The sequence below is a fragment of the Pelodiscus sinensis genome, chromosome 2 (genome assembly GCF_049634645.1).
Source record: "Pelodiscus sinensis isolate JC-2024 chromosome 2, ASM4963464v1, whole genome shotgun sequence".
Classification (NCBI taxonomy): domain Eukaryota; kingdom Metazoa; phylum Chordata; order Testudines; family Trionychidae; genus Pelodiscus; species Pelodiscus sinensis.
In genome coordinates this window covers 7,100,115-7,125,453 of record NC_134712.1, presented here as the reverse complement: position 1 = coordinate 7,125,453, position 25,339 = coordinate 7,100,115, and the positions used below count along the sequence as shown (strand labels likewise).

The 25,339-nt window shown below is 43.3% G+C and overlaps 1 protein-coding gene across 1 annotated transcript in view; it reads right to left on the bottom strand.

The window, feature by feature from the left end:
• SLC45A4 (solute carrier family 45 member 4) overlaps positions 1 to 25,339 on the bottom strand; it is a 93,592-nt gene that overhangs the window by 27,936 nt on the left and 40,317 nt on the right. The window contains exon 2 of the mRNA XM_075920044.1: positions 15,612 to 16,215. Within this exon, the coding sequence (XP_075776159.1) occupies positions 15,612 to 15,855 (244 nt within the window). The 5' untranslated portion in view covers positions 15,856 to 16,215. The remainder of the gene's footprint in view (positions 1 to 15,611; positions 16,216 to 25,339) is intronic.

Genomic DNA, 25,339 nt, shown 5'->3' with positions numbered 1-25,339 from the left:
CAACCTGTTTTTGGAAGAGTGACATTCCAGACACATTAAACACACAAGAAACCCACCCTCACTTTTTGGAGGTGAAAATTGTTTAGAATCCTGGTTGTAAAATGCTACTTTCTTACTGAATGTAGTGCTGTAGCTGTGTTGGTCCCAAGGTATGAGACAAGGTAATCACTAGTTCTGTATAAGCTAGAAAGCATCTCTCACCAACAGCAGCTGGTCCAATAAAAGGTATTACATCACCCAACTTGTGTCTCTGACCTTTCTACGGAGTATCTTCTCTCTGTATTTAGATGACTGTTTATTTTAAAACCCACACAGCTAAGGGGGAGTGAGATGGTTCTTAGGCATCTCCAGAATTGTTTACTAAATTCCAGCAGATCACACTTGGGCAGTGCCCTGGCCTTCAGTGATACTGCACAAGTACAGGCAGTCCCCGGGTTACGTACAAGATAGGGACTGTAGGTTTGTTCTTAAGTTGAATCTGTATGTAAGTCGGAACTGGCATCCAGATTCAGCCGCTGCTGAAACTGATCAGTTTCAACAGCGGCTGAATCTGGACACCAGTTCCGACTTAATCTGTATGTTGAATCTGTATGTAAGTCGGAACTGGTGTCCAGATTCAGCCGCTGTTGAAACTGATCAGTTTCAGCAGCGGCTGAATCTGGATGCCAGTTCCGACTTACATACAGATTCAACTTAGATTCAACTTAAGAACCCCAGGCGTCCCCAAGTCAGCTGCTGCTGAAACTGATCAGCAGCTGATTCCAGGAAGCCCGGGGCAGAGCAACTCTGCCTCGGGCTTCCTGTAGTCAGCCGCTGGTCAGTTTCAGCAGCGGCTGACTTGGGGACTCCTGGGGCAGAGCATCTGGGGTGCTGCTTGGTTGGTCCAGTAGCGCCAAGGAGCGGTGCTGCGGGACCAACTGGCAGCGCCCCACCTGCTCTACCACAGGGAGACCAGGACCCGGCCCGGGTCCTCTGCCGCTTTGCTCCGCGTCTCCCTGGTCTGCTGGCTCCCCCAGCAGACCAGGGAGACGGGGAGCAGCTTTTCTCGCCACGGAGGAGGCGGGACCAGGCGTCCCGCCACTCCAGTCCTCCGGGGCGAGAAAATCCCCGTTCGTAACTGACGTAAGTCGGATCCGCGTAACTCGGGGATTGCCTGTATTAAAGCCATTATGAGTTGCACATGTGTAATTAAGGGCCTAATTTAGCCTTTGTTATTAGTGAAGACACTGGAAAAACACAGCTGGATTCAGCCCAGAACAAATCTGAAAGGCTGGCAGCTAGAAAGACTCTTGTATGCAAGATGAGCAAGTGTGATATGCAATCAGTGAAACACACAGGGAACTTCCTTGTCAAACTTAAAAAACAAACAACAAAGACAATCTGGTAGCACTTTAAAGACTAACAAAACATGTAGATGGCATCATGAGCTTTTGAGGGCACAGCCCACTTCTTCAGATGACTTCTTCACGGTCATCTGAAGTGGGCTGTGCCTACAAAAGCTCTGATATCATCTGCATGTTTTGTTAGTCTTGTAGCACTTTGAAGACTATTTGTTGTTTTTAAGTTTATCCTGTACAGATTAACTCGGCAACCCCCTGAAGCTTCCTTGTCATAGTTCAGGGTTAGCTGCGCTTTTGACTTGGTTTCTAGTTTCACCAATACGTCAGGCCCCTTGCCTACTCTTGTGCTGGTCTGGGATGCTACAGTTTTCCTACTCAATCAACTCTAAGTCAAGGCTGCTCAGCAGGCTCAACCAGGTTCAGTAGCCTGAAAATCTTGTTGGGAACCACCAGTAAGTTAGAGTGAACCAAGCAAGCCTTTCAAAATGAGCGCTATGTTCCTATTGTAGAAAGCATAACTAAAAGGGTTTTAAAAATAGTCTATAGGTGTCTTTACCCACCTAAGCTTAGCTCTGCCCATGCACCCAACCCCCACCCCACTTCTGAGAACTGGAGTTCACTCTGCTCCCAGCACAGTCTCAGTCTTTCCTCTTGTGCTTCAAGGGCATCATTTTAAATCCATTCCAGATATCAGACTAGAATCATACCACCGTCTCCCCCCCCCCCCCCCCCCCTCAGCTTGATGTAAAGAGTGACCTTGGCAGGATTAAAGGCTGAGCTGATTCAGCATGATTCAAACCCTCCATGTTTACACTATTAAACCTAGTCAATATTTTAAAAAGACTTTATTTTCAAAAAAATAAAAGCAGAACCTACCAGTTATTGCTACTTGAGTAAGATCTAAGGATTTTATTGCGAATTGCCATCATGCTGCAGCATCAACCTCCTGTCTTTTAAAGGCTTTAGCACAGACTACTAGGTTGTTTTTAATTAGGGAATAAAAGCATTAATTGGGCCAATAGCACTTTCTATCCCAATTGTGTTATCAAGATGCTTGGACTAAAGACAGAAATAAAACCCCTCACTCCTAATTTGCCTTTTTTGCTGATTTAGACCTTCCAGCAGATGATCAGTCCTTTTAGCATACTTTTCAATGTGGATATGGAAAAAGAGGAAATTCTAAAATAATGTATGCCTTTCTGTGCAGTTGCCGTTATTGCAATTTAGCTCTATGTAGCTACATTAAGGGGTGCACAAATCCTATTACTGCTTTTCCTAATATTTTAGGCAAATGAACTGTTTTAGTTTGGATGCATGGTTTATTACTTAGACAATTGCTCCAGGAAAGCATTACAGTATGCTAGTTGCTAATTGAAATGTCATAGGATTGGACAGCTAGATCCACTAATAGTGGTAAAAGGGTCATCATGTGAAGCATTTAAATTCAAAATAACTTATGTTGTCTGTCTTTTGCAAACTGTTCTCTCATAAGCTATCAAGCTTCTTCAGCTAGAGTCTCAGCTGCTTTGAGGTAGAACACAGTTAAAGCAAAGTAAGGAGGCTGATTAAACAGGCAGAATTCAAACCAAAAAATAACAGATTTTTTTGGAAAGTTTGAAGGAGGATGTTATATATAGGCTGAGACACCAACACTAAGCTAACTGAAATATATTGCAAGAATGGTCTTTCCAATTAAGTTTAAATTTTTGTATTAATGATGTATTGTAACCCAGGATTTTAAAAAGGAACTTCCAACTGTATATTATGAATTAAGAGGTTATAAAAGTAAAGTACAATTTAATGGGAAAATTGACCTCTTTCTTGTAAGTGTGGTTTTGGTTGCCAGTGGAGAAAGTTAAGCACTTTTAGTCAATTTGTGTATTTTTTAATTAAGATAACATCCATCTTGAAAGGAACCTTTTTGGTCACATTCTGCCAATAATGAAGATCTGTAATTTTGCATAATGCATAACTATGGCTAAATGCCTAATTTTGCAATGCTTAAATGAGTAATCCTTAATCACGCAAATCCCACTATTTCAAGTTTTCTTATCCCCTAGTCATAACTCGTCATCTGAAGTGGGCTGTGCCCACAAAAGCTCATGATACCATCTATAAACTAACAAAACATGTAAAGTGCTACCAGACCATTGACTTGCTGTTTTGTTTTTTTTTAAGGAAGTCAGGAGAGAAGCGGTTTCCTAAACTAAGAAGTTCATTAATACTTAGGATAAACATAACAAATAGTCTGGTAGCACTTTAAGGACTAACTCAGCTACCCTTCCGAAGCATTAAAATTCAGGACAGTACCAGCCAAGGTGGAGCTGGTAGCAGGTGTGTTTATACTGTACACTATTTGCCACTGAGCAATTTTTTATACGCAACAGTAGAAGGGCACCTAATCATCTCATTTCAGATTGACAATGTTACCATCTGTTCTCAATTTTTTTTAAATATTAGTCAAGCAAGCTACGCATACCTTCATTCTGTGAAGGCCTTGGCATTAGGCCATCCATTCTCTACTTTGAGGCAACAGAATTCCATAAAACTTTGTCAAAACTGCATTTTACAAAGTATGCTGATTCTGCATAAAAGAACAGCCAACACTTGGGAGGATAAACTGACTCTTCAAGTGAACTATAGTGACCAAAAGAAATCTTAACTGTTGAGCTACTGGATGAACGCAGAAGATTGCTGCAGTGCTCACTTAAGACAACTAAATGGACTACTAGACTGAATACAATTCAGTTATGTGTCTCTTGTACTACAGTTCACTGCAAAACAAAGGATCTATATTTGGAGACTTGGGTACTTTAAGAAAATTCCGTTTTAAACTGTCTTATCTGCAGAGTGCGATGCAGTTGTAATTATATTTTAGTCATATGATGTGACCCATGTAAGACACAGAGCAGGTATGCTTGCTATTACTCTTCCTTGCCAAAAAATTTCTGGCTTAGTGATCTTAGTGGATGACTTTCCAAATGAGGAAAAAGCAACCACCACAACCTATGCAATGCAACTAACTTTTGCCCATCAAAACCAAATTTGATGTCTGTGTAACAAAGCCTTTTTGTTACTGACCATCTTAAAGCCTAGAGCTGTGTTACTTTAGCTTCCCCATTTTGTTCTAATTAGAACTCAAATTTCTGCATCCATTACACAACTGGAGAAGTCCAATTTTTACACACACACACACACACACACACACACACACACACAGGGAGAGAAAAAATTTCAGTCTCAGAAAAGTCTTAACTGAAAAATGCAGTCAGAAAACCAAGAGTACCAAGATGAGATGTGTTAGTTTTATAACTAAAAGGGAGGTCATAACTTGCGTGAAATATATACAATTTGAGAAGTAAAAAACAAACCTGTATTTCCTTAAAGAATTTTTCCCCTTTATGAGAGACTATATGAGCTATCTAGACTGGTTCAGAAACATGTCATTTACTTTGAGTCCCTGCAACTGAAACAGGCTTTGTCTAAGACTCTTATTTCATGAAATGAGTTACTGGGCAAAAGGGAATAAATGTCATGTGTCAGAAACCTAAAGGGGCAGGCAAGTAAGCTCTAAGTGACATTTGAAATACTAGATTTAGAATAAAGATGTTGGGGAGTTTTTCCAGGTCTTAACAAGGTCGGTGAGAATGTAACCAAGACAGGGAACAAAGTGTCCAGTATAATTAGACTAATTATACAGGCAATGCACCTAATCCAGGCGCAGGCAAAAAAAGGCCTCCGCAGGCCAGATCCAGCTTGCTAAGTGAGTTGATCCAGTCTGCAGAGGACCTGCCACTCCCCCCACCCTAAGCCAATCAGCACCTGGGGGTGAGGGGAGTGCGTGAAGTCTCTTCCCACCCTGCTTCCACTCTGCGAGGAGTGTGCTTAGAAGCACCATACACTCCTTGCAGGGCGGGAGCATGCTCCTTCCAGGACTGGAGCAGGGTAGGAGGAGACTTCACACATTCCTCCCACCCCCAAGCAAATCAGGGGCTCAGCTGGCAGTTGACTCAGCGTGGCACTTCCTTGCAGGGCGGGGGCAGTGAGCAAGAACCTTCATGTGCTCCCTCTCCCCAGGCCCAGACTGACCTGGGGGCAGCATGCAAAGTTCCCTCCCACCAACAGGGGCACAAGTACCTAGAGAGAACTACTTGCTGTTCAGAACAGTTGGCAGTTCTCTGGGGGTGGAGGGAAGAGGGCAAAGACTGTGTGCTTCCCCCATGGTCAGACCAATCAGTCTGTGGGTAGGGAAGCAGGAAGTGTGCTAGCCCCGCCCCTTCTGCCTGAGGCCCCGCCCCTTCAACATTTCTGAAGTGGCCCCTGTCAAATTGTCATCCACCCCTGACCTAAGCAGTTCTATGTGGAAATGCTGGTACAAACATACACAAATAGATGAAGTTCATAAGTCACCTTTTGCATCATGGACAATACTAAATATATAAAAAATAAGCTCAAGATGAAGCTAGTCACTGGATATTACTGACCAAGGACTTCAGGTACAGATTTCATCTTTGGGTCCCCTAGATCTCTCAGACTGAAAAGGAAAAATTGCTTTCTAGGAGTGTAACATCTTATTTACTGCAAGTCAGTCTAATGTACCTGACCTACTCTGAAAAATTAAGCTGAGTGACCCAAGGATTCTCATTAAATCTTGGTTTAACCAAATGAGGGCTCAATTTAAGGGACTTACTTCATAGGCTGTCCTGGAAACAAAGTGCCTTTAGTTTATCCCTAAACTGTTTGGGCGGAAGGGCATGATTAAAAAGAAATCCCAAAAATTGCCAAACAAGAGTGCTGTTCTAAAGGACATGCAGGAACCACTTAAGGGACAGAGAACAGGATCAAGAGAGATGCAGGTGAAATCAACCTTGACAACTGTTCTCTAAACAAGTTTTTAAACATTAAAAACAAACAATGGGGACCTGGTGTTTTGGCAGAAGCCATCCTGCTAGTATCAGAAACTGGATCACTGGGTTGCAGTCCCATTTTCCCCCAATCATTAAGCACGTACATGAAACAGTCCTCTGGGAGCCAGAGACTTGTTCATTAGAAGTGACCCATAACCAGATTCTTCAAAAGAATACTGTTGGTATGCTAAACAAGACAAGAAGCAGGAGAAAGGATTAATACATCACAGGGGTGGGCAATAATTTTTGAAGTGGCCCTGGGCTGCCCCAGAAAGGGCAGGGCCTCAGGCAAAAGGGGGCAGGGCCAGGACACTTCCCATGCTCCTCTGCCAACAAACCCTGAGGGGTGTATACACTGACAAGTTGTTTCGGAATAATGGCCGTTATTCCAAAATAATGCAAGTGTCTACACAGCAATTCCATTATTTCAAAATTTCCAAATAATGGATGGATTATTCAGACTTCTGTAAACCTCATTCTATGAAGAATAATGCCTATTCCAAAACAGCTATTTCGAAATAAGGTGTGTGTAGATGCTCCACTTCTATTTTGAAATTGGCCCTGGTGAGGGCCATTCTAAGTTATTCCTCCTGGAGCTCTAAATTGAGATAGCATGTCTACTTTAGAGAAGCCTGCGTCGGACTAATTGTGAGGCTTTCCTGCAGTGTAGATGTGCTATTTCAAAATAAGTTATTTCAGAATAACTATTCCAAAATAACTGTACAACATTGATGTAGCCTGACAGGCCTGAGGGTGGGGCAGCTCATTAAGTCTTTGCCCCCAAAATCTTTGTCTCAGAACAGCTGGTGGTTCCCTCTAGGTGCTGCATGTCCTGGCAGCGGGAGGAGACTCTGCGCGCTCGCCAATCCCTAGGTCTTACTTTGCCAGGGGAAGGGGAACAGCAGGTTGGCCACATGCTAGATTCAGCCCAGGGAGGCTCTTGCTCACTACTGATATAAGAGAAGCTCATATGCCACTGGTCTCACCTGAACTATACTTTCCTGACAAGTTTTGCTAAACTATTATCCTTGCTATCGCCATCGCTGGGCTACGACAGACACCCCTATCCTACAGTTCTCTGCCCAAATCATCTAACCACCTGCTGCCTCTCACCCCATCCCACCAGGCAGATGCTAAAGATTTAGTGTTATTTTGATATTAGGCACTGGCCTTAAAAAAATAAGCCCGTTAACTGGAACATGCCTGTCTCCAGTCAGTTTAACAGCTCACCCATTCTCTTAAGACCCTTGCTTTGTTCCTGGAGATACCTTCTTTGTCACTGTTTCCTTTCCTGCTTGATTCCTCCAAGAGCCTTTTTTCTAAACGCCAAGCAGTGGAGCACAATTTCATGCAGGTTCAGAAAGTATTTTTATAAAAAGATCTTCATATTTTTCCACCTTCTAGTACCTAAGCATTACACAGACTCACAAGATGCACAAAGCACAAACTCTGGGGTTATGCCTATCTTCCACGATGATAGGGGTGCACACTACCGTGGCACTGCACTGTAACATGGGCAGACCAGGTCTCAGAATTGCTCCAAATATTTCCCTTTCCTTAGATCTGCCATTGCTCCAGAAGCTAACAGGCAAGACTAGAAGTTGATCCTCTTCCCCTGGGGATCTCTGTGTGCTGGATACTGCTTGTGGCCGTAACTACACAGGTCAGTGACCGGCTTCTTTTTCTGCCAAGTGTTTTCAGTGCCCCTTACTCTGCAAGCTAGGCACTTCATTGCCACACGCAAAATGGGGTTCTTTCCTACTCTGTAGAGAGCAACCCAGAGTGTTCCTCTTCCTGCTGCACAAAGCTCATATCCAGTAGCTAACAGGGATGTTTGAAAGTGTGTAATTGAATACTTGTGTAACCATTAAAATTTCACATGGTTACACCACTATTTGTTAGACCCAGTGGTGGGGGTGAGCCCAGCAGCCAGTGCACTCCTGACCCCACTCCTAGGGAGCCCCTTGCTACTCCATGCTGCTGCCTATCAGACGAAGCAGCACAGGGTGGCAGGCAGGAGCTGGTCTGCAAGGGGAGCATATTTAAAAACCAGCTCCCCATACAGACTGGCTTTGCCTGCTGCCCTGCACAGCTGCCTGATACAGAGGCAGCAGCAGCCCCTGTCTGCGGGGAGCTCACAGACCCCCCATGGACAGGGGCTGCTGCTGTGGAGCAGCCTCTGTTTGTGGGGAGCCCAGGCTGCCATGGACAGAGGCTGCTTCGCAGTAGCCTCCAGTCCCCTGCTGCTGCTGGCTCTGACAGAGGCAGCAGCATGGGGGAAGGAGCAGGCAGTGCCGTGGAGCTGGTAGAGAACCAACTTAATCATAGAACCATAGAGCTGGAAGAGACCTCAGAAGGTCATCAAGTCCAGCCCCCTGCTCTAGGCAGGACCAATTCCAACTAAATCAACCCAGCCAGGGCTGTGTCAAGCTGAGACTTAAACACCTCTAGGGATGGAGACTCCACTACTTCCCTAGGGAACCCACTCCAGTGCTTCACCACCCTCCTAGTGAAATAGTTTTTCCTAATATCCAACCTGGACCTCTCCCATCACAGCTTGAGACCGTTACTCCTTGTTCTGCCATCTGTCACTACTGAGAACAGCCTCTCTCCATCCTCTTTGGAACCTCCCTTAAGGCAGCTCACTGCACCCCAGCCCCAGCTCCTGTCTCCCTGTGCTGCCTTTGTAGGAAACAGCAAGGGGGGGGAGAGGGGAGACAGACAGGTCTGGAGCCAGCATGCATGGCGAGCCTGCTTGAAAGTGGGCTACCACCTGTCTTCCCCTCCCCCCCATCCTGTGCGCTGCTTTATCAGAAGAAGCAGTGAGGAGAGGGGGAGGAACAGGCAGATGCGGTGCTGGTGGGGAGCTTGCTTTTAAGCCAGCTCCTCACGAGCACCAGCCCCTGCTCCCCATTCCCTTCCTACCTCTGTATCAGAAGCAGCAAGTAGGGGGGAGGGGAAAAGGAAGAAGAGTGCGTGTAGTCAAGCCTGGGTTTACCTGATAAGATTAACAGGTAAGTGTGTAGTCATCTACACATTAACATCCATAAGAGGAGCTACAGTTCTGATGCTCCGAAAATAGCTAGGGGGCTGCATAGGAGCTCAGGGGAATGGATCTGGTAAGGAAGTATAACCTTGAATATGTGGTTCCATATTACCGTCACAGAAGAACAGAAACCACCACTAACAAAATGAAACTTGCTTTAAAATCTTCCTCTTCATCCACAAAAAAAAATAAAAAAATGAAGAAACAGTCGTTAGGCAATAAGCAGCTGACTTAAGAAAAATTAACTGCTAACTAATTGAATTTGGCAAAGAGGAGTGGACAGCATACACTAACTTAGTTTGCTTTTAAGGTCTTCTATACAATAAGACCTTTTCCTTTTATACGTGTTCTAAATTGGTCCAGGCTTCTTGCATAGATCAGGAAATTTAGCTCTCCAACTAGAGTGCATCATCATGTGCACTATATTAAAAATTAAAATAAAAAGGTAATTAACCTGTTTCCTGATTGAGATTTTCAAATTAGCCTAGGAAATTTAGACAAATTAGCCTAAGAGATTTTGTTAGTTGTAGTGGAAAAATGTCTATCCCTGCACTACTTCAAATTCAGCCTCCCTTTTTCAAATATTTTGAAGATTAATTTTGAGTTATACAGACTTCAAGAACAGGAGGACGGCAGCTCACCTCCTCAAAGCCTTGAACTAAAGTCTGGCCACTTATCACTGGTGTTGCTAAAGCCCAGGCTCAGTTACTTATGATTAAGCTGCACTTTTATGCCCGTGAAGCTATTTTTCCATGATGTAGTTATTCCATAGCTGCCAAGTTTAGACTTTCAAACTGAGCAGCACTGACACTTTAGTTTGTGCTTTATAGGCAATAAACACATGCAGGATGAGCACTCAAAGAATTATATGTACATACCACTTCAGGATGCATGGATGAAAAGCTGTTTTGAGAGATTGTGTTAGTCTCATGCTTATAACATTCTACCGACCCCTCACTAAGTAATTACAGATTGTGTCCAGCTATTAATTGTGTCACAATAAGTTATTTAAATGAAAAAAGTTAGATTCACAGTAAGCAAACCGCTAATTTGGTCCTTGGCAATATACACAGCCACTTTTTAAAATTGGAGATACCTTAGTGGTCCGGAATTATTCAATAACTAAAAGTTATAGGTTGGAATGTTTCAAGATGCTATCAACATTTTACTCATGTAAATAGTTTACACAAGTTAAACCCCCTCTAGTCTGGCACCTGTGTCACCTGACCATGTTGAACCATGGGAGGTCAATACTGTTTAGCAGCATTACCCACACTTCCAGTGCTTGCTGGGCGCAGGCATTTACGGGTAAATTAGAGCTAAACCTAGAACACTGAGCCAGGACTGGTGGCTGTAAACAAACTTTATGGAACCATGGGAAACGTGGCCACATCCATGGGAAGTGGACATCTGGCTAACCAAAAATCAGACCAGACTACAGATGTTGCCAGACCAGAGGGCACTGGACTAGAGAGATTCAAACTGTACTATATATTCACCACTTAAGACATGTATTAATGGACTAAGACACCATGTCCTTTAAGGCAGGGGTGGGCAAAAAGGCCTCCACTGACCGGATCCAGCCTGTCAAGCAGGTTGATGCTGCCTGGGGAGGCCCTGCTGCTGCCCCGCCCCAAGGCCAATTAAGGCTTGGGGCAGGAGGATGCACACAAAGTTCCTCCACCCTGCCAGGAGCAAGTGGAGCTTTGAAGTGCCGCATGCTGCTGGCAGGGTGGAGGAGGCTGTGTGTGCTCCCCCGTTCCAGGCTGTGATTGGCTTGGGGGTGGGAGAGCATGGGAAGTTTCCTCCCACTGCCAGGGACATGGGTGCCTAGAGGAAACCTGGGAGGGCAAAGGGGCTTCCCTACTCCCAGACCAATCATGGGTTGCAGGAGGGGAACCCCAGGAGAATCCTGGCTCTGCCCCTTCTGGTGTGGCCCCCGGAAAAAAATTATTGCCCACCCCTGGTTTAATGTCTTGAGCTATAGATAAAGTTAATGGCTATATGTCTAAATCCAATTTAGAGGTTTATTCACCTAAAAGTCTTTCCATTCTTTTTGCGCTATATGTGGCAGAGTTCAGAGTGAACTAGACAGAAGAACACCCAAAAGATTTAACTTTTTCTTAAATCGTATCTTAATCTTGGTCTCCCTAGCTCCCAAGTCCTATTTTACATGAAGATTTATGCTTAGGATAGTAATAAAATCCTACTTTCAAATACAAATGGTGAATTTTAAGTTAAGGAGTCCAGGTTACAGGAGGAGCTGATGGACAGGAGTGGTATGGAGCAGGCCAGAGCCATGACTTGAAGACATCTTTAAGCTTGTGCACCTATTATTCAAAGCACACTAAAGGCAATAAAAAGATGCCCATTGATTTCAATAGGCTTTAGCACAGGTCAAGACCAATTTGAAGTTCTGGGGTTTTCCCTTAGTCTTTCCTTACTATTATGTTATGATCCATTTGATAGTTTCAAAATTAGATTTGGGACAGGGCTGGTCTTTGTCATGCATGAAATGTCAAGATTTCTGCAGCCGCAAGCTTGTAACCATTGCCCAACACATTTTCATCTGAACAGTTCTGCTTGCACCTGGGCTATGCAATACTTTGAGCAGGAATCAGATGCTTTTGTTTGTGAAGTATCCAGAATGCTATTAGCACTACCTCACTGTGCCCAAGTTGACAAAAAAGCTATTATATGTAAATTATGAAATAAGCGGAGCACCTGTTTGACTACAGTATAGAATGAAAAAAGTATCTATTGTATTCTTACTGAGTTTTCTCCACCTCATTAGAGCCTGTTAATTAGAATTGAAATATTCAGTTTCCTGAGATATTACTGCTTAACATCAATCACTGCCTGAAAAAATATTCAAAGGTAAGTCTACAACAGTATATTTCCATGTGAAAATGGCAAATGTTTATGGAAAGTGGCCACTAAATTCCCATATTACAGTAATGCCAGATGTCCACTGAAATATTAAATGATACGCAAGAGTTAGAGGTACAATTATACTAGAGCATGAATTTCAAATACCAATTGGACAGCATTACCTGAAATGGGTTCCCATTCTACATCACATTAGACCTGGAAGGACTAGAGTTTGCCTCTTATAGGGAAACTTTCTAAGTCACACAATGGTAGATGGGATGTCAAACTGTTTACTTCAACCTTGAGAATTTATTTTCCTTCCTTAGAAGAAATAGTAATACCTTGAATAATTTATGCTGCTTTAGAAAGAGAGTGGAACACTTTTGTTGCTAACCGTCAGTTCTCTGAATAGTTAATAAGCACAGAATACTCAATGGCTTTTCCCCATGCTTTTGAAATGCAATAAAGGCTTAGCAAACCATTTACCATATTAACTATAAAATCCTATGTTATACACTTCACATTTTACAGATATATTCCTGAAACGCTATTACTGAATTGCATGTTATTAACTTTTCATATTAAACATATAATTCGTTATCAGTCAAGATGGTTTTCTTATACTGGAAGGCCTTTGGAATCTGATTCCATGGCCATAAAAGTTACCTTAAGAAAAGGGTGAAAGATGTACTTTAATGAAACCCAGGACACATTTCTTTGTTACAGAAAAACATGCAAAATGTGGTAGTTTAAGGACTGAGAAGTGTTGGTAACAAAGGCCACGCACACTAAGTCTAATGATTTATCACTTTTTCAAGTATTATGAAACAGTTTCCAGTTTTTAAAATATCAAAAACTTAGTAAGTTTTGCAAAGTAGCATTAAAACTTCTAGCCCTGTTTTGTTCTTTTCAAATCCTCTTGGTGTGGTAGGACAAACATTGTAGAAACTGTTTTGAGTGAAGGCAAATTTATACCATATAGGGTTAAATTTTGGGAGGGCTAATAATGAAACTACACATTTGTAAACAACGCTAAAGCTTTGTCTTTGGACTGGTCTAGTTAGGGCACTCTGCACCCACTGAAGTTAGTAAAGTCTGAAAATACTTGTGTACACAACATGATTCATGGAAATCCATGCTAGGAGCAGGAAGGAAGGGGAAGGAATAAAATGGTGGCAGTTCAGAGAGTTAGCCCCTGGTGGGCTGCTGTTGCTATATTTACCTGTCCATATCTGCAGAGGCAGAATCTCAGCTCCCACTGGCTGGGAACAAAGATCTGTGGCCAACAGGAGCTATGATACCCTGTACCTGTGGAGGTGCAGTAAATATGGTGGTGTGGGGGCCCACTGGGGACTAAATCTGGAAGACTGGATCCAGCCCATGTGCTGGTACTTGCCCACCTGTGTGCTGAAGGATGCACAGAATTCAAGATCCTCAACCAAGACAGCCATCCTGCAGCCGCTACACCTCACAGAATACCGGGAATATGGGCACATAATCCCTGCTGTGCTCCTACAGAAGTGCTTCCCAATACCATTCCCACCCCGGGCCTAAGTCAAGACAGTGAGAACAATTGTACCTGAGCACCCAGCTCTTTCAAGTCACCATCCCTGATAATTGAGCCTTGACATTCCCCACAGGAAAGAAAAGGTGGCAACAGAGGAAACAGATGGATTTACAGCTGTATGTTTTCAGACATGAAATTCAACACAAGAACAATACATATTCCTGACAGCATTGACCTGGTTCTGGCCAATTTTTAGTGGGTGTCTGGCTGGCTGCTCAAACTGCTGAGCAAGCCTCTGAACCTCGGCTTCCCACTCATTGATAAGGCTCTCTTCCTGGCTCTCACAAATATTGTATAAAACATGCAGCTATAATTCCAAGCACGTTTTCCCCTTCCGCTTTCAACCTTGCTCATTAACAGTGCCACCTTCCTTTCAGGTGGCCAAATGCAAACTCCTGTCATTCAACATCCACAGAGGCAAGTTAAATAGTTCCTTCCTTCTGTCAAAGCAGCCTGGAGGTGAAGGACTTCCATCAGTCAGGGAAACAGGGATACGCCAAGTCTTTTAGGATAACCTGACCAATCTGCATACTGCTAACATTTAGTGAATGAAGGAAGAACTTGCCCCCAGGATCACTAAGGGAATTAAGGCTGAGTTCCAAAAGATCATGGCCTTTCTAGACCATCCCGGATTGGTGTTTGTAAAACCTGCTACGGTGACAGTCATTAAGCATCATAGAGAAAGACCCCTTTGTGAAGCACTGAAACCTGGTGGAGGGGGGAAACTATAGGCACATAGGTCTCAGTTTGAGAACCCCCATATGTGCAAAGCCAATCAATTTCCCGAGTGTTACCAGGATTTGTAACGAGTGCCAAGGTACCTTATGCATGACATCAAACACCTGCATTACAACAGCCCCAGTAGTTGATCCCACTTAGGCTGAATTAGTTGGCTATGGACTGGTAGCACTCGGGGTGGCTAGCTTCCTAATGACAGTGGTGACCCACTTCTTAGCAGGTATGGGACACTTAGTATACTGTGGTTGCAGCTCCTAAAATAGTTGCCTTCATCATTCTTAAGTTCTCACCACTGGTCAGTCATCCCAGAGGCACAGAATGATCCTTCTCCAGCAACCAACACTGACATCCCAAGTGCTGAAACAGCACCATGTGAAGCTGCTCCAGGAACAGCCCTGATGTAGCAATTGCTTGGTGGCATTCATTTCTTCCTCCTCCTCTCACATGGTGTTACAGGGGGTCTGGAGTGCTGAGCCTCGAGGGCCAGATCCAGGCAAGCCAGAGGCCACATTTGGCCCCTGACTCCAAGGTTCCCCACCCTTGCCATAAAGTGAGAAATATAATTAAAAGTGTGAAAACACTGTCTGACATCTTTCTATATTATGTGTTTTTGGAACATATCTTGGACTTCTAGCGAGAATGGCATGTACAACCATTCAGTACTGTCAGATAACAGTCTGTTGGGACAAACCTAGAAAAGAGTTTGAGGGGTGTGGCGTGGTAAAAATACAATACATTCCTGGAGGAATGAAAAAAGTTAATTGTGCCAATATTTAAAGATCGCTTAATGCACAAAAATTATAGTCTTATTAACCTGATATTGATTCCACAAATGAATCTTCATGTTTCCAAACCGCATAGAAAGATCAATATATGACTTCATCAAGTTTTCCAGTGTCTAGTAATGAAGCAATATTGTTTTAAGATTTAATCTAAGCTTTAGAATACATAAGTAATTAATTTGCAATATTAAGCCTGTTTAAATTCTGTCTTCTTCCCATGCAAGGAGTATTTATTAATCTAATACATTTAATAGTAGGCCCTCATCTTTCTAGCCAAAGTCAGGAAAGTCAGGTCCTTTAATGAGACCAACAATTATTTGGGAAATAGCAGTATATTAAGCATATGAAAAATGTACTTACCAATCTGCAACAGTACTGGGGTTACCAATGCTGTCTCCATAGCATAACAAAATTCCCTGCCAAACATTACTGCGCCATGCATCACCCAGAGGCGTATTGGTATCCGGTTTATGGATCCTTCACTAATAGTCTCCTCCCTACTCTCATTTTCTTTGCTTGCTGGTTTCTGAAGATTTGTCACGGGTAGCTCTTGAACTTGCATAGATTCCGAGTCAGCGTTCTGGGGAGCCATTTTCATTACCATAAAAATATATATTTATTATAGACCTATAAATAATACTATCATATCTAAGATGTCTTCTTTCAGCTTCTGTTGGGTTCCTGATGCAAGCAATGCTTATATTCCTCTTGTACAGATAAATATTTCACAACTTCTTAAGTAGGCATGAAACAAAGAACATGAAACTATTTAGTAGGAATTTCAACATATGGCTTGCTAGTTTACTGTGAATTAGAGTTAAAAATCCATAATTGCCACTCAGTTAATACCAGTTTCATAATTATTATTGACAAAGTGCTGAAGTTGTTGTTCTTGCTAGGCAGAGGTGAAAAGGCGACACAAAAAGGTGCTCCACTGTTAATCCCCATCGAGTGGCTGATTAATCTGCAACAAAAATAGTAAAGTACAAGCCATTAGATATCCAAGCAATAGATGCCAACTGCCATCCCCCCTTCTGAACGTACATGCCTTGGGGAGGTCAAACTTCCTGACCTGCTGAGCAGATAGCAAAAGCCCCAGGGTTAAGGGCTTCAGCCCCACTCTTGATGGCATGCCCTACGAAGCTGAAGTCCCAAGAACCCTCCCCGCAAGGCAGAAAATGGGAGGGGCATGAGTGGAGAACGCTGTGAGCCACATTAACTGTGCAAGATCCACATACAGCTTATGAACCACAGTGCTGACAGGAGAGACCACCACCTACTGACTCAAATGCCGCTTCCTGAAACACTTATAATGGCCCTTTGAGGTCTCAATGGAAGAAAGTATCATGCTTTGAGTCATCACCTACACAAAGCACATTGTTATCCCTTATCCCAGTTTCCTCCCCAAATTTCTATTACTTTGAATATATGACCTATTGCACAGGTTGATAGAGGCTGACTTCAATACTTTAAAAACCTCAATACCCAAGAGTAAAAACTACACATGTAATACTGTTATTGCTAATTTATTATTTTTTCTGTAAACAAATTAATACAGAAGTGTAAATAGTCATTCAGCTGGAAAGTATTTAATTTCTGAATGTCATTTCTTCACTGCTTCTCATCCCCTGCAACATCAAGATATCCAATCACAGCTCCTGTCTTTCAAAGCTGGTCAATGCTGCTTATGCTGAAGTTGATCACAGTGGAATAATGCAGTGCACTCTAGCTTGCACAGTATTTCTACACTATGTTCTGCTCAGGAGGTAAGGAGGACTTTTCTGCACTATTACATAAGCACCACCGAACCACAGAAAACTAGCCACAGAACTAGCCATAACACCACACTTTTAGAGAAGAGGATAAGTATTTTGCAATAAGTGCAATTGTTAATTTTCAAAGAGTCAGATTTGATACATTAGCTTCAATGTTTCAGAGATACATGTATGAAAGTCTAATCTGCACAAAGTGTATTTGATTCTTCTGAGAGAAAACGTGGGTGAGGTAATCTTTTGTTGGACCAACTGCCATTAGTGAGATACAAGCCTTCGAGCTCAAAGAGAGCCTCTTCATGGTCACAAAATAGTATTTTTTGTAAATTATGCACATGCCAGAGAGACTTTGAGACAGGTCTGAACATTCTCTTGATCCATAACCAAGGCACATTCCCTTCTTGTTTATCAATCCAGGCCCTGGTCCGTGGCTAATTCATTCCTTTAGGTTTCTCACCTGGAGAAGCATCTCCCCAAAACATAATGCTGACAAGGGGTAGGATTTTAGGAAAACCTAGGTAGTTACCACAGAGTTATGTTGAAGTTAAAAAAAAGCCACACTATGTGGCTAAATTTTCACCCCAGCACAAATGGGCCCCACAGAAGGTTTCATCTTAACAATGAGTTTAAGATATGCATAGTGCCCAGCGTGGACCCGCTGCACCAGGATGTGTGTCACCAGGTCAGAGTGGCATTTTATTACTCTTAGTCTTTTGGACCTGCTCTTCTAGCATACTATGTCATTTTAAAGTGTTATAAAACTACAGAGCTATCTGTATTGCCTTATACCACATATATATTTTTCATAATCAGATAAGAGGTGGCAACGAACCTTCAGAGTTAGCATTTTTCCATGGCACAAAGGTTACTAAGTTTATTCCAACGGTAGCCAACTATGGCTACAGCAAGGCAGCTAAATATTTTCAAACAGAACATTTTAACAACAGCACCGTAAAGCCACAAAGTTTCCTTTTCTCTGGGGGGGGGGGGCGCAACACATGGGGAAGGGACAAGAGCAAAGGGCGGGGCCAGCAGCCGAGGACACTAGTGGGGGGGGGGGGGGAGAAGAACCTGGTGCCCACAGCAAAGGTCTACCTCTGCACTTATGGGCAGTGGTGGGAGAAATGGGGCAATATGCCCCAGCTTATTCTGCTCCTCCAGCTGTGTCACTCTGGGACAGGGGCAGGATAACCCCCCCACTCACCAGCAGGAAGTAGAGCATCGCACCCAGGAGAGCAGGCAAGTTTGGGTTGCATCTAGGGTTGCCAGATGGTTTAACCAAAAATACCGAGCGTCTCTCCCCTCCTCCCAAAAAAACCAGTTGAAAAAAGGGGGAGACCAAGTTGTTGAGCAAAAAACCCTTTACGGCCTCTGGGGCCACAAGACAGCAGAGGGGAGTGGGAGTACAGGAGGGACTGGGGCTGGCCAGGAGCTGGGCCCAGTTGCTGAGTGTCATAGAGTTGCCAAGCATCTGCTATCTTTGCCTCCTGGCCCGGGGGGAGGAATCTGAAAATACTGGACATTTTAGGTGTCTGTATTTTCTGATTTTAACTGGACAGGAGGCAAAAATACTGGACACCTGGCAACCCTAGCTGCATTGCTCCACTTTCCCTACTACTAACATTAACAGTGTGGGGGGGGGGAGGAAGTTTGTGGGGGCAGGGGAAAGACTACTTGTCCTCTGCTGTTGGCACCAGAGCCGCAGCCTGCTTTGGTTGGGGGACTGAGCAGGAATGGGGAAGATGCGTGGCCTGAGGTGGGGGCTGTCTTGGCCCTTCCCTGGTTTATGGGGTGGTCACGTGGCTTCCCACCCCACATCCTCCCTCAGTCACCCCTGCTTTTCTTCTGAACCACTGCAAGTTACAGGAGCTCTTAAATGTAATTGGTAATAATGGGCTCTGTGTGTGGCAGATCCTGATCACATGGGAATATTAAGCCTGTGCTAAAATGCAGGAGCTTGTTCATCACTGAGAATACCAGTGCTTTAGGAATGCTAAGTGTGTTTAATCTAGTGAGCCCCAAACAGTTTAAAAAAGGGTTACCTGACAGATCATCTCTCCCCTTAACAATATTACCGTAACTGAGATGCTCTGTTTAGGGCCTTGAATTATAAAACACGAGTAACTGCTGATTGTAAAGGATTTCCAAAGTCCCTTCCATTTCAGAATTTGTTTTCACCCTTGATCTGCCTGCATAATATGCATTACTTCCTTTGTGGGGAAAGGTAAGGTGGAAAGAGAGACAGACAATTTGGGTATCAGAGTTAAGTCAGAGAAAGCAGTTATAGTAATCAAACCAAGGGACCAGGGCCTTAAAAAAAAAAGAAAAGAAAAGGACTAAAACCCAATGCCACTTGCTTGATAGTTACGAGTTCCCTAAGGCCTTCCCATTGCTGCAACTGAAAACAAATGCAAATGTAGCATGAGAATACAACCACACCTTCACAGGATACTACCACACCTTTTGCAAGACTTGAGAAGTAACACATCTAGTTTAGAATCCTTCTTCCTCTCCCACCAAAATTAATTTTGCCATTATACAAAGATCAATACAAGTTTGCCAGGACAAGATGTTAAAGACTCATACAGGACTACAACAGAATTTCAGGAGCAGCAAGTTCTTCCCTACAAAGAATCCAGGTTATAAGAAGTCTTATAACAGTGATCACCAGCCAGTCAATTGCAACTGACTGGCTGATCCCAGGGAGTCTCCCTGTCAATCAAGATAGGCAAGTTACCTGAACCAGACCCACCACACTGGTCTGATCCTGGGAGGCAGGAAATGCAGGAGTCATATGGTGTTGCTCTTTCCTGTAAACACCACTACCCCCCCCCCCCCCGTAGTTCCCATTGGCCAGAAACAGGGAACTGTAGCCAATGAGAACTGTTGAAGGTAGATCCAGTAGATAGGGGCAACACAGGGACATGCCTCTGGGACCACAGGGGCATGCTGGCTTCTTCCAAGAATGGTGGTGTGCTGGGACCGATAGGAAGCCTGTGTCAGCCTTACTGTACCACCAACTGGAAGCCACTGGTGGTAAAGTGCTGCATGGCAGGAGGAGGCTGCACACCAACCTCCAGCCCCCTCCCAGACCCAGCACCCCATACCCTCTCCTGAACTCTGAGCGCTGCTGTATTATGGAAATTCTCCTCCTAGTGTCTAGGACTCCAAGATTTTAGATTTCATACAGCTTTTTTTTTAAAACCCACTTCCAGTAAGTAGCAGAGGCCAAATTTCAGTATTAGAATTACTTTGTTCCTGTTCCGTTCCACAACATTAAATCTCCATTATACTTTCAGAAACTCAGTTTGGTTCACACAGGCATTCAAGAAGTCTAAATAGCTGGTTTCCCCTCCGCAAGCAGGGAGGCACAGTAAAGGTCCCTGTATAAGACTGTTATTGACAACTAGTCATGTGCCATCTTAAACATGAAGGACAGAATCAGCACCTTATGCTATCCCTGTAAGTCAGGGGTTCTCAAACTGTGTGATACCATGGCCCCCCTCTAAGTTGCTTGCAACCCCCTGGGGGTCGGGACCCACTGTTTGAGAAACGCGTCTAAGGCATTTGACTCAGGAAAATGAGACTACTCCTCCACCCTCCCATCTGAGTTCACCAAGCTTTCATCACACCCATCACCCTTATCAGATAATGGCATGAGGAAGTAATGTGAACAACTGTACATTTATCTATTACCTATAGAAAGATAATCTTAAGATTGACTGAGCATGTAGTGGGGAGGATGGACTGCTTACATAATAGCCCTTCTCCAACTCCAATTTTTATGTACACTATTTGGCTAAAGGTCAAGATGAAACACTAAAGAGACAGTAACAACTGTAAGTTTAGTTAATATTTCAAGAGGTATATTGAGTGAGCATTATTTTATAACATGCATATTCTACTGCAAATTCAGCAGTGTTAAGCTTTTATCCTGAGAACAATTAGGAGAGACTTCTAGAAGGCTGGTAATCTTATGTTTTAGTGTCAGGGTAGACTAAAAAAAGTGAACCGTTTGTCAGTTTTTTCCTATCTTTTACAGCTTTCTGGTCAAGCATTTACCACATAACATTCCTAACCCCAAACAAAGTTAAACAGTTTTTTGTAAATGTGTAACTGCTTACATTCTGTGGTTACACATTTACATGGTTTTTAAGTGTGCTCCCCTCCATCTGGGTCTGCTCTCCACCCCGAAATCTGTTACCTCAGATACTGAGGTAGCAGCAGGGGGTGGAGGGGGGGGGGGAAGCAGGGGAAAAAGGAGATAGAGAGGGGAAGGGAAGCTTATGTGTAACCATGAAAGTCGTGTATACATTTAAAAAGTTGGCTATCACATCTCTAGTTGGTGTGTCTGATGCTGCCCAATGATTTACTATGTCCTTCATGTCTACAAGCAGTAGGAAAAATATCCAGAAGTTGAGGTGGCGGCAAGAAGAATAGTTATATTGGATCAGACAAGTGTACATCCAACTCAGTGGATTTTCTCCCATGGAGAGTGCAAGATGCTAGAGAAGTGTAAAATGCTCAATTACACAGTAGTACATATTAGGCATTTGCCTAGGAATACGCATCCAAGTGTATTATGCCTTCTTAGCTAGAGGTCATCAAATGTTACACTTCTGTATCTGTGAAGCTGTCAAGAAATCAAAGTGCAACACATCAATTCCAAGTTGGTGGATTCAAGGGAGTAGAGTTAGCACTATTTCCTCCAGAAAGTTCAGTATAGAACATTTTCAACATTTGCTCTCTAGAAACAAATTATGGGCTGCAGAAATGGATTGTTCAACACACACAGAGAAATATTAACAATCATTCCTGTAGTTAGGACTAATTCATCCTCCAACTTCCAACTTTTTTTTTAAATTGGGCTTTGCAGTCTGCTGAAGAAGTGTCTTTTCCTTGTAAGGCAGGACTTTCTGCATCGATGCTATGTAGATTGCTGCATAGCCTAAAAATCTAAGTGCATTCTTTTAAAAGCAAATTTTACAAAGCTTTGAATATATATTCAGTTTTCCCAATTGAATTCGATATTTTCTCAGAGGACTTACAGACTGAACATTGTTGCATTATCCTGTGCAAGAGTGGAATTGCTTGTATATTTTCATTAGTCAAATCAAGTAAGGCTAAACTATTCAATCAGAATATTCTGAAGATTTACTAGCACTGTAGATTATGAAAAGGACATTTGATAGCCTGACAAGTACTCCATTGTGAAAGGAAGTCAGACTATCTATTGTTTCACTCCATTTAAGAGGAGAAAAATTGTGGAACTTCCTTCCACAATTCTGAGTACTTAAACCAGTGCCAGTTCATGCACATGCTTCATTAACGTAAGATTATCTAATTTATAGGGCTGTCAAGCAATTTAAAAATGTAATTGCGATTAATCGTGTGTGCCTCCTCCTTTGAAACTCAGCAGTGCTGCATGGAGCCCAGGATCAGCTAGAGTGCCCAGCTGCCTCTGGGCTCCATGCAGTGCTGCCCCTTTGAAGTGCTGGGGCAGCGTTTCCAACAGGCAGTGCAAAGCTGATCCCAGGGTCAGCTGGGGACTCCAGCTGATCCCAGGCTCCATGCAATGCTGCCCCACTACCCCTTTGCTACCTCACAACAGCTGATCCTGGGCTCCGTGGAGTGCCCAGCTGATCCCAGGCTCTGCATTGCACTGCCCCTTGGAAGCACTGCCCCGGCACCTCAAAGGGGCAGCACATTAGGAGCCTGGAATCAGCTAGTGCACCCAGCTGAACCTGGGCTCCAGGGCTGGCCCTTTCAAACATGTGGAGGTGGCATTTTAAAGAGGCAGCGGCAGCGCAGCTGATTCTCAGCACTTCAAAGGGGCAGCACAGCATTAACACCTGTGAATAACAAGTTAAAAATGTTAACACATTAATCCTGGACTGCGTTAATTGCAGGTGCTAAGGCATGTCAATTGAGAGCCCTACTCATTTACAGTTTATTAACTGCAAGGCAGAAATTCTGCAGAAGTTTAATAAAAACATTTAAAAATAACCCCTCTTGTTCAATGGTACCCAAAGTAACTTAAAAGGACATGTCTGAACTTCTTAGCCAGAAATGTGTTGTGTTTTGGGGATCTATTGCTGGGTGTTTCTGAACATTCAGGGACAATATTGTTATGATTTGCAAACACAAGGGGAGAAGCAAAATACAATTGTTGAAGTCAACAACTTCCTCTATTGTCCTGTTTGAAATTTAAGGGAAGGGATGCCAAAACATGTGACTTTGCTAGTGCAGTAAACCCCAGCTAATCAAAACATGTTTACCATATATTTGTTAAGCACAAAGAGTACTACAGATCAGTGCTGTGGATACAGTTAGACAGTTCAGGTGCTAATTCCTTCCTCTATTACAGGACAAATGCCTAATTTTAAAAGCAATGCTTATGGTTAAAAATATGGAAATCTCACCAAAAAAATCCCATATAGGAACAGCTACCTAGAGAATGCAGACAAGCATTCATAGGGTCCATCTAGACTACAGGGTTTTGTCGACGGAAGTTGTCGACAGATACTGTCGACAAAGCTTCTGTCGACAGAGTGTCTAGACACATTCAGTTCTGTCGACAAAGCAAGCTGCTTTGTCAACAAAACCCTGTAGTCTAGACGCAACCCTACAGGCAATAACACCTTCTGTCGACAGAAGGCGTTATGCCTTGTAAAATGAGGTTTACCAGTGTCGACAAAACTGCTGAGTTCTGTCGACGTTAGGTCGACAGAACTCAGCAGTAGTGTAGACGCAGGTATAGTTTTGTCGACAAAAGTCCACTTTTGTCGACAAAACTCAGTAGTCTAGACACACCCTAAGTTGCAAAGGAAGAAGCTCTTGAAAGAAACAAGTTCTAGTCATAGGAAAAATAGGCTCACTCAAAAATATTCCTTGAGCTAATTTGATACTATAGTTAGCACCAACAACTTTCCCAGAAAGCTTTTAAGCTCACCAGTCCACTTGTTTCTCCCCAAACCTGATTTCCATATCCAAATAGGAAAACAGGACTAATCGAATACAAGTGAAAGAGCAGCATGAGAATTCTATAGCTGGGTCAGGGAGGGAAGGCTGCTGCACAGGGGTAATGGTGAAGGCAATAAGGAGATTAAGAACTTCTTCCAATTCTCAAGTAGACTTGCTACTCTTGACAGGTTTAATTCTTTGGGTGGAGGGAAGATGTGAATTCCTGCTTGGGGGGGGGAATCATGTGGGCCCCCCCCCGGGTCATTTTCTGTAGCCCAAGAGGCAGATTTGAGAGCATCCTGGATTCATATACAAGGCCAGAAGGAACCACTGTGATCACCAAGTATGACTACTGTATAAACAGAACACAGGAGTTCCTGAAGTTTTGAACTAAAACATCTTTTGGAAAAACCATCTTGATTAAAGAAAAAAGTTCCCAGTGACAGATTACCCATCACAAGCCTTGGTAAACTGCCTCAATGGTTATCCTTGATGTTAAAAATTCACACCCTATCCCCTCTCTGAATTGATTTAGCTTCAGTCCTAGCCATTTGGTCTTGTGATAAGAGGGTTCTTCTGTAACAGGCATAACATTTCAGTTCCCTGTGTGGTTATGACCTGTGATCAAGTCACCCTGCAACCTTTTGATAAACTAAATGGATCCACTCAAGAAACTCAAGTCACTGTAAGGTACATTTTCCAGCCCTATGATCATCATGTAGTTCTTCCCTGAATACTCAAATTTATTAACATCCTTCTTCAATCTTTGACAACAGAACTAGACATTCCAGCAGCAAGAGAGACAATACAGCCCTCCTACTTAGACTGAGAATTCCCCTCATTGTACATCCAAGAACAATATCAACCGTTCTGGCCACAGCTTCATGCTGGGAGCTCATGTTCAGCTGATTATCTGCCATGACCCTAACGCTCTTTTCAGCAATGGATTCCCATCCTGCAAGTACAGCCTACGTTTTTAGTTTTTAGATGCACACTTTAGAACATATTTGTTTGCACCTAGTTTATCAATCTAGATCACATACCTGTCCTCTTCATTATTTACTGCTCTGATAACGTGGCCACTAGCAAACACTAGCAGTGATGTTGTGTGTTTCCTTTCAGGTCACTAAAAAGTATGAGAAAGAGACTGATTCTTGGCCCTTTGCTACAGGGCCACACTGAAAACACATCCCTACAGAGAATCATCAAGCAGGTAATAGAGGGTCTGGCTCCTGGAACCCAGTGAGAGCTGAAACTGAACCAAACTGCTGGCTTCTAATACTCTGAATGCAAAGCCACAGCGGGGGTAACTCCTGGACCCAGCGTAAGCTAAGACTGAGTGCTAACCCTGAT